Source organism: Suncus etruscus, chromosome 2, assembly GCF_024139225.1.
Source record: "Suncus etruscus isolate mSunEtr1 chromosome 2, mSunEtr1.pri.cur, whole genome shotgun sequence".
Lineage (NCBI taxonomy): Eukaryota > Metazoa > Chordata > Mammalia > Eulipotyphla > Soricidae > Suncus > Suncus etruscus.
Genome location: NC_064849.1, coordinates 129,606,537 through 129,619,812, shown reverse-complemented (window position 1 = coordinate 129,619,812; position 13,276 = coordinate 129,606,537). Strand labels below are relative to the sequence as shown.

The 13,276-nt window shown below is 37.7% G+C and overlaps 1 protein-coding gene across 1 annotated transcript in view; it reads right to left on the bottom strand.

Annotated features, from left to right (window-relative positions):
- FCHO2 (FCH and mu domain containing endocytic adaptor 2) overlaps positions 1 to 13,276 on the bottom strand; it is a 93,514-nt gene that overhangs the window by 24,278 nt on the left and 55,960 nt on the right. The window contains exons 12-17 of the mRNA XM_049768836.1: positions 11,414 to 11,471; positions 10,642 to 10,820; positions 7,059 to 7,083; positions 3,913 to 3,949; positions 2,576 to 2,652; positions 459 to 562 (exon numbers count right to left, since the gene is read on the bottom strand). Of these exons, the coding sequence (XP_049624793.1) occupies positions 459 to 562; positions 2,576 to 2,652; positions 3,913 to 3,949; positions 7,059 to 7,083; positions 10,642 to 10,820; positions 11,414 to 11,471 (480 nt within the window). The remainder of the gene's footprint in view (positions 1 to 458; positions 563 to 2,575; positions 2,653 to 3,912; positions 3,950 to 7,058; positions 7,084 to 10,641; positions 10,821 to 11,413; positions 11,472 to 13,276) is intronic.

The window sequence follows — 13,276 nt, the reverse complement described above, 5'->3', positions numbered from 1 at the left end:
CTCTTTCCACCCAATAATGCTCTATGACAGATATGGATACTAAGGTAAAATAAAAATTAAAGAAAGGGGCCAGCGAGGTGGCGCTAGAGGTAAGGTGTCTGCCTTGCAAGCGCTAGCCAAGGAAAGGACCATGGATGGCTCAATCCCCCGGCATCCCATATGGGACCCCAAGCCAGGGGCAATTTCTGAATGCGTAGCCAGGATTAACCCCTGAGCATCAAACAGGTGTGGCCTGAAAAACCAAAAAAAAAAAAAGTTAAAGAAAGTGTCAGTTGGAAATTTTTTTATACTTTGAGAGCCTGAGCAGTAATTGTCAAATATTTAACTTTAAATATTTAAATATTTATTTAAAATATATTGATATTTAAATATTTAAAGGGGCATGTAGAAAAATACCATTCACACCTTAAATCAATACATCCATAATTAAACAAAAATAGTAACACCTGAGTACATACTATTTCATTTATCCCACTGAGTTTGCTTGAAGTAAGCTTTGGTCTGGAAGTAGGCCTTGGAGGTGGGACAATGGTACCTAAAGAAAGAGGAGTTGTAGGCCGGGCTGGTGCGGGGGAAAAAATAGAGAGTTTGAAAAAAATCATTAATATGCAATAATCCATATATTAAAACAATCTACTGCAGAGGATTCACAGTTCATTTCTCAGGGATTTTGAAACTAAGACACTATCAAATTTATGCTCTTTTTGAGGTCAATAATAATACTCCCCAAAATCATTACTTTTCAATAAAATTGGTGCACATTATAAATATTTATATTCTTGTTTAAATTATTTAGACACAGGAGACAGAGCGATAGCACAGCAGTTTTGCAAGCAAATACAGATTGCACGCAGCCAACTGGTATGCAGGTTCAATTCCCAGCATACCATATGGCCCCCTGAGCCTGCCAGGAGTGATTTCTGAGTGCAGAGCCAGGAGTTACCCCTGAGCATCATCAGATGTGGCCTCAAAACAAAAATAAATAAATAATTTAGACACATAAAAATAAAATTCAGTAACTGATGAAGCACCAATTTTAAAGTCTAAAGTCTTTACTGAAAATACATATACTTCACAGATAACAGTGTAGACCAAGTCTAAGAAGTTTACACTTTGAGACAGCTAAAATCCTCTCAAAATAAATTTAAACACCTTAATTAAGCTAGCAATTTGATTTTAAGTTGAATCACAATGTTAACTTTGTAATCATTTAAAGGAATATCATGTTAGTATACTAAAATTTCTACAAATCATTACAAGTTATTTATGAGGTCAAATATTTTAATTTTTCCCAATTCTTTTGTATTTAATATGCATTGCTTTTTCCTTAGGGGGTGGTCCAAAAGCATTCAGGGGTTCTGTAGGCCACTGCCAGCACTACAGGGTCTGGGTGTACAGGTCTGAGGACTCAGACCCTTGGCTATCCCCAAAGGAACGTGGGGCAGTATCAAACTCGGGTGATAGCACAGAACATCTGTGCATGCCAGCCCTTTCATAGCCCCTGACATTCACTACTTTTTACTGTTATTTAATAATAATCTAACATTTTTATAAGTCAAAATCCAAAGTACTAACCAAAGCACACAACTGGGTCAACTTAACAATTTCATAATGAGAAATGCTAACTTACTAATAACTTCAGGGGCTGGTAACATAACTCAAAGTCTTAGAACAAACTGTATGCAGGAGGCAGAGACTTGTTCTTTGGGGAAGAAAGGAAGGAAAGAAGAGAAGGAGCATAGGAAGGAAACTTCAGTATTCTGAATTAAAAACAACTCAGGGGCCAGAGTCAGGGAAATGGTAGGGCTGAACCAGGATGGACTGCGGCTCGATCCCCTGACATCCCATATGGTTCCCCAAGCCAGGAGCGATTTTTGAGTGTAGAGCCAGGAGTACCTCTGAGCATCACCGGGTGTGGCCCAAAAATAAAAACAAAAACAAAAACAAAAAACACTCATCATGGTAGAAACTAACAAAACTCAAGTACATGACATAAGATGTCCTGAATGTTTCAATAATCAATAAAAAGCATAAAATCAAGAGTGAAGAATGGAAGCAAAAAATTAAAATTATGTTCAAATGAATTTATTATCTTTTAAATCAATCTGTTAGATATTAAACAATGTGGATGTAATTCAGAGAATGAAGAATATAAATAAAAGTGAGGGGCAGAGTAGTACTACGTGAGTAGGGCGGTAGTAGCCTTGCACACAGCAAACCTGGATTTGATTCTTGGCATCCCAAGAATGTGTCCCCTAAGCACTGGTTTAGATCTGGAGTGATAGAACAGCAGGAAGGGTGTTTACCTTACATAAGGCCAACCCAGGTTTAATCCCCAGCAACCCATATGGTTCCCTGAGCCCACTAGGAATAATTCCTGAGCACAAAGACAGGAGTAAGTCCAGAGCACTGCTGGGTATGAACCAAAAACCAGAAGAAAAAAATATAGCCAGGGAAATGGCTAAATGAACTAGGAAGATCTCAGGGAACACAGGGATCTCAGAGCACCAAGCCAAGAGTAGCCCCTAAGAACTAAAGGGTATGACCCCCAAATAATATGTATGTTTATATTTACCTGATGAGGAAGCTAAAGAGGAGTCAAGAGATGGTCCAAACAGGGGGTCCCAAGCAAGTAGATCACTGGTCCCTTTCCTACCATGACATTTTAAAAATGAGAGCTTTAATAAAGGAGTCTAATTAGCATCCAGTTTAGTCATTTCTTTTTATTTCATAGAACTCTAACACAGTCAAACATATACAGGGATATGGCTCAATTGCGGAGCAAATGCCTCACATGCATAAGATTCTGGGATCAACCACTGGCACTATCACTGGGGGAGGGGGGGCTGAATATTCTGCCAATAGAACATGTTTAAACATTTGCTATCTGCTAGAAGCAAAACCCATGCTAACATTTGGCACATAATTGGGTGTTAGCACTTCTAGAAACAGATAGAACTAGAATAATGATTTGAGCTTTACAAACAAAAAGCAGCACAAAATGTCTAAATGTCTGAACACCTTAGAACACAAAAATATTTAATTCTGGAACACTGTCAGATTGCTCATTCAGTTTGGCACTAGGCTTAGTCAGAACACTCTGATGTAGGATGCAATACAATAGAAATTTTATAAGGGCAGGGCCTGAGTAGGGCATCTGTAGCACAGCAGTAGCACAGCAGTAGGGCATTTGCCTTAAAAGCGGCCAACCCGGGACAGACCCAGGTTTGATTCCTGACATCCCTAAGGTCCCCTGAGCCTGGCAAGATTAATTTCTAAATGCAGAGTCAGGAATAACCCCTGAGTGCTGCTGGGTGTGGCCCAAAAAAAATTTTTTTATAAGGGCATACTTAAAAAGGTGGTTCTCAAATACAGAAAAGTAGATTAAGTCCAACTCCTATGATAAACTTCAAAGAGCTGATGACTGAAAATCATATGGGTATAGATTTTCTCTGAAGAGTCATTGAAAGCAGTGTGGCAAATGGTTGGGTACACATGACTTTATATGAGTGGGAAGAAGCAAAGTACATGGACAAAAATCATCAAAATTCTAGTTTCAAAAGATTCAACAGACTGCAAAATGAGACTTTTCTCCACTGATCTCTCCCATTTTTTAATAAAATTATCATGTGAATGTTTTTTATTTAATTTCAGTTGTGCCCCCTCCCTTAAGATGTCTAATATGAGGTTGGGGAGATGGCTCAGAAGGCCAGAACACATGCTGTGTTACTCAGGAACATAAGGACCCATTCCCCCACCCACAGCAAGGACTGCCTAACACTACCTACAGTGGTTATTGCTGGAGATGGTCTAAAAACAAACTAACAAAACAGATGCCTAATCTCTAAGATCCTAAAGTACCTGACCCTAACCACCAATTAAATTTTTTTAAAAAGTAAACATAGAACTTACTCATTAGATACAGGTCTCGATTTTGCTAATTCTTCACCTAATTAAAATATTGGAAACAATACGATTTGAGTAATAAAATTTTAATGTAAATGTTATATATACATATATCATTACTATAAAAAATTTAAATTCTGTACCATAAACTTTAGAATTGTGAAGAAAAGATAAAATAAGCTCTCAATAAATTTTCTATGTTAAGAATATTAAAATAGGGGCTGGAGAGATAGCATGGAGGTAAGGCGTTTGCCCTTCATGCAGAAGGTCATCGGTTCGAATCCCGGCGTCCCATATGGTCCCCCGTGCTTGCCAGGAGCAATTTCTGAGCATGGAGCCAGGAGTAACCCCTGAGCACTGCCAGGTGAGACCCAAAAAAAACAAAAACAAAAAAACAAAACAAAACAAAGAATATTAAAATAACTGAATTTCTGCTACATTTTAATTTCTTCTAACACCTTTGGTAAGAAATGACTTAAGAAGCTTTAACATGATGGGCCGGAGTGATAGCTCAGCAGTTGGGCATTTGCCTTGCATTCAGCTGACCCAGGAAGGAACCAGGTTCAATTTTTGGTATCCCATATGGTCCCTTGAGCCTGCCAGGAGCAATTTCTGTAAAGAACCAGAAATTGAGCCTCTGAGCGCCTCTGAGAGTGGCCCAAACTCCCCCCAAAATAATCATTAATATAAAATTACTGTTTAAGGAGCCAGATAGATAGGAGCAAGTAAAGCATTTGCCTTGCACGTGACCACCTGGGTTCAATCTCCAGCATCCCATATGGTCCCCCAAACCTGCCAAGAGTGAGCACAAAGCCAGGAGTAACCTCTGAGCACTGCCAAATGTGGCACCAAAACAAAATAAAGTAAAAATTACTGTTTACAAGAGAAAAACTATGGGCTACCATTTTTTAAATTGGAAGTGTTTAAGTATTACTCAAGAATTTTAATTGATGTATCATGGAAGCATTGTTCAAGTTCTAGAAAAATTACTTTATAATTCTGAATTATTAACTCTGAAGATGCATCTTAATTGTGAAACGTAAAAAAAAATTAATCTAAAACAACTGTCACTCTAGGGCCAGGAAGGTGGCGCTAGAGGTAAGGTGTCTGCCTTACAAGCGCTAGCCAAGGAACGGATCGCGGTTCCATCCCCCGGCGTCCCATATGGTCCCCCCAAGCCAGGGGTGATTTCTGAGCACATAGCCAGGAGTAACCCCTGAGCGTCAAACGGGTGTGGCCCAAAAAACAAAAAAAAAACAAAAAAACAACTGTCACTCTATAGGATAGTTTATTTTGCTATTTTTTGTATTTGTAATGTGAGTCACTTCATAAGCAACAGGTATACAAGCAAACAACATCACCAATGCAAGTAAAATTGGATCATAAGCAGTTTTTCTTTATCTACATGTAACAGTTAGCAATACTAATAAATATGAAATTTATCAAGTAACTGCAGCAAAACATATAATACATTGTATGCTTATTTACACACATTCTCCCACTTGGCTCTGTCAACAACTTATTTTACCTCCAAATATGTACTGTGTTGTTTTCCACTTTTCTGCTTTTACCCTTATCTCCTATAACTCTTAATATTCTATATACTCATTTTCTTTGTATTCCCTAACATAAAGCTATTTCAATTCTGTTATAAACTAAATGTTTTGTTTGATATTTAGTGTTAATTTAATTACTCATATAATTAATATAATTCTTCTGAATTATACAACAACTTTAAGATTGAAGAGGGGCCAGAATGATAGTAAAATGTGTAGTTGCATGCTGTCAACCAGGTTCGAACCTTCCGGCGTCTAAGATGACTTTTGAAAAAAAAAAAAAAGTCAACCGAAAATCGAGGATCGTCTTATACACCGAGTATATCTCGAAAAATGTTTCAATATGCTGCTGAACGAAAATTGTCTGAATATTGCCACAAAACAAATTTTCCAACTCGATCCCACACCAATCACTGCAAGGCTGCTCAGATCGCCTCTCTAGCTCAGCCAATCTAAGCAGGCTTTTTATGCATGCAAATTAAACAATGTTCTGGACCCAAATCTACACTGTAAAAAGCCTGCTCAGATTGGCCAGAGTCAGAGAGGAAGTCTATTACAGAATAACTTTTGAACCTTTGCTTGTTGTGATTGGCTCACTGTGGTACACACAGTTGCAGCACAGGAACGTTCTGTCTGATACAGTGAATATAGGCCTAAACCTATGTTTTAACTGGAAAATTAGGGGGTTGTCTTATATACCCAGTCATCTTATACGGCAGCAAATATGGTATATGGTCCCCAGAACCTGCCAGAAGTAATTCCTGAGTGCAGAGCCAGGAGTAAGCCCTAAACTTTTTTGGTGTGAACCCCCCCCCCACAAAAAAAAAAAACCAAACAAACAAAATTTGTTGATGTTAGAGATTTTAAGCCTGTGTTTACAAAATTTCAGAGTTTTGGTTTTTTTTTGGGGGGGGGGGCCACACCCCAGCGGTGCTCAGGGATTACTCCTGGCTGTCTGCTCAGAAATAGCTCCTGGCAGGCACAGGGGACCATATAGGACACTGGGATTTGAACCAACTACCTTTGGTCCTGGATTGGCTGCTTGCAAGGCAAACGCCGCTGTGCTATCTCTCCGGGCCCAATTTCAGAGTTTTTTAATGGGCTGCATCAGTTTTTCTCCCCATGGGACTTGTTACTTTTAAACTATCAAAGAAACTGTCATTTGTAATATGATTTTTAAGTATAGCTAATTCTTACTCATTTGTACTCATACTGTACTCTTTATCATCTTACTCATACTGTACTGCTCTTGAGGTAGAGTTATGTCAATTGACCAATTTAATATTTTTTAATCAGAAGTTATACTTTGACTTTACTGATTTTTGAAAAGTGCTATAGTATATAGTGGTATATTAAAGTTTAAGGCAAGTGTTAAAGCTAAAAGAAATAATTCTGATCAATTATTTTCTACTTCATAAAAGTATCCTTCTAGGTAGAGAGGAAAAAGATTAAAATATCCTCCTAGTCTATTCTTAAAGGCTCACAAGAAAAGACCATTTATTTTAATCACTACATGTGTAAAACTATTACCAAAGTAGTAAGTTACACAATAAAATTTAACACATATAAAGTAATCAATTTAAATATCAAACTTACTAGATGAATTCCGATTCATCTGCATCTAGAACAGAAATGCAAAAAGCAAATGCCATTTTTAAAAAATTTCAATTTGGTAATAAATATTTAGTACAATGTTAGTACCAGAACTCTAGTTTTTTGTGTATATATTTGTTGTAAATTGTACATACATAAAAAGAATAAACTTACCACAGCTTTTCTGTTTTATTATAGTAAAAATATGTCTTTTAGTAAACAAAATATTCAAAGATATTAAAATCTAGATATAAAATGACTTGGTAATTAAAAAAAAAATTTTGGGGGGGCCACACCCATTTGATGCTCAGGGGTTACTCCTGGCTAAGCGCTCAGAAATCGCCCCTGGCTTGGGAGGACCAGATGGTATGCCGGGGGATCGCGGTCCTTCCTTGGCTAGCGCTTGCAAGGCAACCACCTTACCTCTAGCGCCACCTCTCCAGCCCCTAAATAAAATATTTTTAACGCGTGTATTTTACAATCAGTAACCAGAAAAATATTACAGTGAGTAAGGTGCTTGCCTATCAAGTGGCTAACCAGTGTTTGATCCCCACTTAAGTCTTCCAGGAGTGATTCCTACATGCAGAGGCAGGAGTAAATCCCAAGCAAAGCCAGATGTTGCCCAAAAACCAAAATAAATAAATAAATAAAATATTTCTAAATCAGTGTTAGCACATTACATTAAGTGTAAAAGTCAACAGGCAAAAATATAAAATCTTACATTTATTGAACTGTTTCTCTAAGCAGTACACATGGGAGAAAAAAGGCATAGTGTTAATTTTAGAATGTTAATTTTATTTTCTTTTAATCGGTCAATCCCCGTAAGAATCATCATTAAAATAGATAGACCTTAAATAGAGGGGAAATAATGGAGGGTACCAAGACCAAACAGTTGTATGATCACTAAGTAGTAAGCTAGACACAGAGAGGACCACTCATTCTAGCAGCCAAGGGGTGAGGATGGGGGATATGGGAGGCAGGATGGGAACCAGGGTGGAGGGAGGACAATTCGGTGATGGGAATTCCCCTGATTCAATGTTAATATGTACCTAAAATATTGCTGTGAAAGATATGTAAGCCACTATGATTAAAATAAAAATTATATTAAAAAATAATAATTCTTTTTGGTGTGGGTGAAGGTGGATTTGGTTCCCCTTAGCTGTGCTCAGGGCTTATACCTGCTTCTGTACACAGGAGCCAAAATTGGCAGGATTCAGGAGCCTATATGCAGTGCCAGAGATCAAACTTGGTTGGAGCATGCACGGCAAGCACCTAACCCCTATAGTAATGGGTCTTAAAAAAAGGGTGTTTTTTTTATTTGTGTATATATATGCGCACCCCAATTGGTTTTTGGGCTACATCCACTGGTGATCAGGCTTTACTCCTTGCTCTACGCTCACAAATAGATTACTCATGGTGGTGCCTGAAAGACACCATATGGGGAGCTGGGGATCAAACCCAAGTAAGCTACATGCAAGCAAGGTAAGTAAGTGCCCTCTCTATTCACTATACCATCTCGCTAGTTTCCAAAACAGCTATTTTTAATGGGATGAGGAGTTACATACAGCAAACTAGGCAGCAAAATATACTCACAATATCCATTTTTCAAAAATCTTATTACCTATTAAAGACTTTACTGATATTCATTTCTGAATACAATATTATTACACATTCAACACTTCTTTAAAGAAAAATATAACCTAAAGGAGAAAATTTAAAAATATCAATGAACACACTATAGAGAAACAGATGTTTATTAAAACTTGTATATATAATGGGCCGGGAAGGTGGCGCTACAGGTTAGGTGTCTGCCTTGCAAGCGGATGGACCTTGGTTCGATCCCCCGGTGTCCCATATGGTCCCCCAAGCCAGGGGTGATTTCTGAGCGCATAGCCAGGAGTAACCCCTGAGCGTCAAACGGGTGTGGCCCAAAAACCAAAAAAAAAAAAAAAAAAAAACCTTGTATATATATATTACTCAAGGCTTTAATTTTATGTGTATACATAATTCAAATTAGTTATGCTCTTACACAATAAAAATGCTTAAGATTTCATAACCTCCTACTTCATATATGTGCATAATAATGCATTATACAGCTATACACCATCACTTAATATCGTTAATCTTAATAATATGTAGTCATGTTTAATAAGAATTCCAGTTTAGAATGGAAAAATATCTCTAAATTCAACTTCTAAAGTTGAAGATAGCACAAGCGGTAGAGCACATGCTGAACATGTGAAATGAACTCAGCTTAATTCCTGCACCAGGAACTGTGTCCCACTCCACACCTGTAATGCTGGAGATGGCCTTACTGATCCCTTATTAACATTGGGGGTAACCTCTAAAATAACTTATCCTCATTAAAATTCTGGATGCATTTCAAAGAGAAAGTAATTTTCCTAAAAAATTCATACAAATAACATTTAATTATTGAGATATTTAAAATTTTACATTACCAAGAAAAACTGGTTTATTATTAATCACACTGAGCATGTATAGACAAACTATTGTCATTCTAATGTTTTTCCCCAATAGTTTAGCATATCTCACTTTAGCATATGACATAAATGTAAGTGACTTTATTACTACGGGTTTTTTCCCTCAAAAGCTAATTAAGGTACAGTATTAAGACTAAAAGATCAATCATTATCACTAAAAATACTTATCTTTCCTGTCCTTATATAAAAAGTATGTATAACTGTAAGAGCCATTCCACTAGTGCAAAAATAAAGTTCAATCTTTAAAATTATTTTAATGAAATTCACTTTTATATAAGGCTTAAAAAAGATGAGTGAAGATTAACTCAAGGGGCCGGAGAGATAGCATGGAGGAGGTAAGGCCTTTCATACAGAAGGTAATCGATTCAAATCCCGGCATCCCATATAGTCTCCATAACCTGCCAGGAGCAATTTCTGAGCATAGAGCCAGGAGTAACCCCTGAGCGCTTGCGGGTGTGACCCAAAAACCCAAAAACCCAAAAAAAAAAAAAAAAAAAAAAGATTAACTCAGCCAATTTAGAAACTCAGAATTTAGAAAAAGAATTGTTTATAAAAATAAACATGGCAGAAATCATGGGAATTTTTATTACCTTATAAAACTTTTTAAAATAGAATTTTCACTTAAAATTTTTCACTTCCTGGGACCAGAGAGATAGCACAGGAGTAGGGTGTTTGCCTTGCAATGCAATAGACCTGGGAGGGACCTGGTTCAATTCTGAGCATCCCAAATGGTCCCCCAGCCTGCCAGGGGCATTTTCTGAGTGCAGAGCCAGGATTAACCCCTGGGCACTGCTGGGTGTGGCTCAAAAACCAATCAATCAATAAAGTTTAAAAAATTTTTTTCACTTCCTTATAAAACTCTAAAAAAGAAACAAGTAAAAATTCACACTTGTATCTCTATAATACTAAACAAATAGCAAAGCTTAACAAAGTCTAAGCTATGTATTTTCTCATCCAATGTGCTAAGCTATTAAGATATGTTTTACTTCTTCCTAAGATAACCACACGTAAGTAGCCCAGACTAAAAGTACATGACAGCATCTACATAGAATAAGGCATATGGCAGGACTCATGTTCTTACTTACATTTATTGCTGGGCAGGGGAGTGATATATTTCCTATCGATACTTTCAATTCATCCAAGGAAGCCATCGTATGATGTGAGTTATTTGGATGCACAGGTTTGATTTCTATCCGGTACTTCTTTGGCTCTTCGTCTTCAGAATCAGAATCGCTAGATGAGTAGAAATGGTTTTCTTTGGTATGTAAGTGTCAGTTAAAGAAATTGATTTCGGGTGCCAAGTGACAATACAGGAGATAGGTAGCTTGCTTTGCACATGGCTAATCTGGGTTCAATGTCCTGGCATCCCACATGAGGCACTACCAAGAGTGACTCCTGAGCACCACCAAATGCAGCACAAAAAGAAAAAATATTTTAAATTTCTAAATTATCTTAATAATCTTAATGTTTTCCACACATTTATAAAAAGAAAGTCAGCTAGAGAGATAGTATGGAAGTAAGGCATTTGCCTCGCATGCAGAAGGACGGTGGTTCGAATCCCGGCATCCCATATAGTCCCCCAAGCCTGCAAGAGCAATTCCTGAGTGTAGAGCCAGGAGTAGCCCCTGAGCACTGCCGGGTGTGACCCAAAAACCAAAAAAAAAAAAAAAAAAGAAAAAAGAAAAAAAGAAAAAGAAACAAAGTCATTAATGTAGTAACTATTAAGAAAACACAAAATAAAAAAAATCATATTTTACTATGATTAGCAAAGATTTAGGAATTTTTGTTAAAGAGATCATTTTGTTATGTCTATTTTATATGAACAAAACCCATAAGAATAAGCAGGTAAAAGGATATCATTCTGATTGGCTTCTGGTTTTATACTATAGCCTTCTTCATCTACATCTGGAATGTTCTATGAGAAATAAGAAAAGAATCTACTGTAATGACAACTTCAATTATAAAAACAGTCATGACAAGCCAAATAACTGTATCTTCTAGCAAAGAGTTGTACCATTTATAAGAATATCAACAGTTGGGGCCAGTGAGGTGGTGCTAGAGGTAAGGTGTCTGCCTTGCAAGCACTAGCCAAGGAAGGACCGTGGTTCGATCCCCCTGCATCCCATATGGTCCCCCCAAGCCAGGGGCAATTTCTGAGCACTTAGTCAGGAGTAACCCCTGAGCATCAAACGGGTGTGGCCCCAAAAATCAAAAACAAAACAAAAACAAAAACAAACAAAAAAAATAGGTGCTCAGTCGTAAGAATGCCAGCCATTTTATTAATGTACCAAGATTTCTGTGAATTGATGGTAGAGGTCTGGTGAAAAGAAGTGGTGAAATCAGGTGAATGACACTACCGTATTTTCCGGCGTATAAGATGACTTTTGAAAAAAAAAAAAAAGTCAACCGAAAATCGGGGGTCGTCTTATACTGCTACTAAACGAAAATTGTCTGAATATTGCCACAAAACAAATTTTCCAACTCAATCCTGCACCAATCACTGCAAGGCTGCTCAGACGGCCTCTCCAATCCAAGCAGGCTTTTTATGCATGCAAATTAGACAATGTTCTGGACCCGAATCTACACTGTCAAAAGCCTGCTCAAATCGGTCAGAGTCAGAGAGGAAGTCTATGACAGTATAACCTTTGAACCTTTGCTTATTGTGATTGGCTCACTGTGGTACATACAGTTGCAGCACAGGAACATCCTGTCTGATACAGTGAATATAGGCCTAAACCTATGTTTTAACTGCAAAATTATATGCCCAGTCATCTTATACGCCGGCAAATACGGTATATATATGAGGCCCTGAGTTTGATCTTTGGCTAAATAAAGAAATAAATATTCTATTTTAAGAAAGAATGAACTCCAAGACCCTTGCTGTTAGGTTCAGGAAGAAGTTTGGCAGTGGTGCTCAGAGGACAAAGGAAACCCTCAGTATGTATTGTTCCCTTTTATCTAATGAGTTATTTATGTATAACCTCTCACTTACGATAGTCTGGTTAATTAAGAAACATCAATAGGGGGCCAGAGAGATAGCATAGAAGTAAGGTGTTTGCCTTGCGTGCAGAAGGACGGCATCCCATAAGGTTCCCCGGAGCCTGCCAGGGGCGATTTCTGAGTGTAGAGCCAAGAGTAGCCCCTGAACGCTGCCGGGTGTAACCCAAAAACCAAAAAAAAAAAAAAAAAAGAAAGAAACATCAATAGAGGCCAGAGTGTTAGCACAGCAGTAGGGCATTTGCCTTGCACACAGCTGACCCAGGACGAACCTGGGTTCAATCCCCGGTGTTCCATATGGTCCCCAGAGCCAGGAGCGATTTCTGAGCACATAGCCAAGAGTAACCCCTGAGTGTCACCGGGTGTGGCTCAAAAAAACAAAATAAATAAAATAAAATAAAAAGAAACATCAATAGCCTACCTTAGCAGAGATATTATGTGAATTTTCTGATGCTTGCTTAAAGGTCTTTGTAATTGGGGAAAATTTATAAATAAAGTGAAGGGGTCAGAAATAGAGCCCAAAAAGGTGCAGTGTTATGTGGGTATCCAGCACTTCCTAGGAATGATTCCCAAGTATCAAGTCAAGTGTTCCCCTCATAAAAAAAAAAAAAAAAAAAAATACCATAAGTAAATATTTCAGATCTGGTGTACTGCCCAAAGAAAAAGCAACATGCTATTGTCACTCCAACTTTTCTGAAAGTAAAATATCCATTTTTCAAAGAT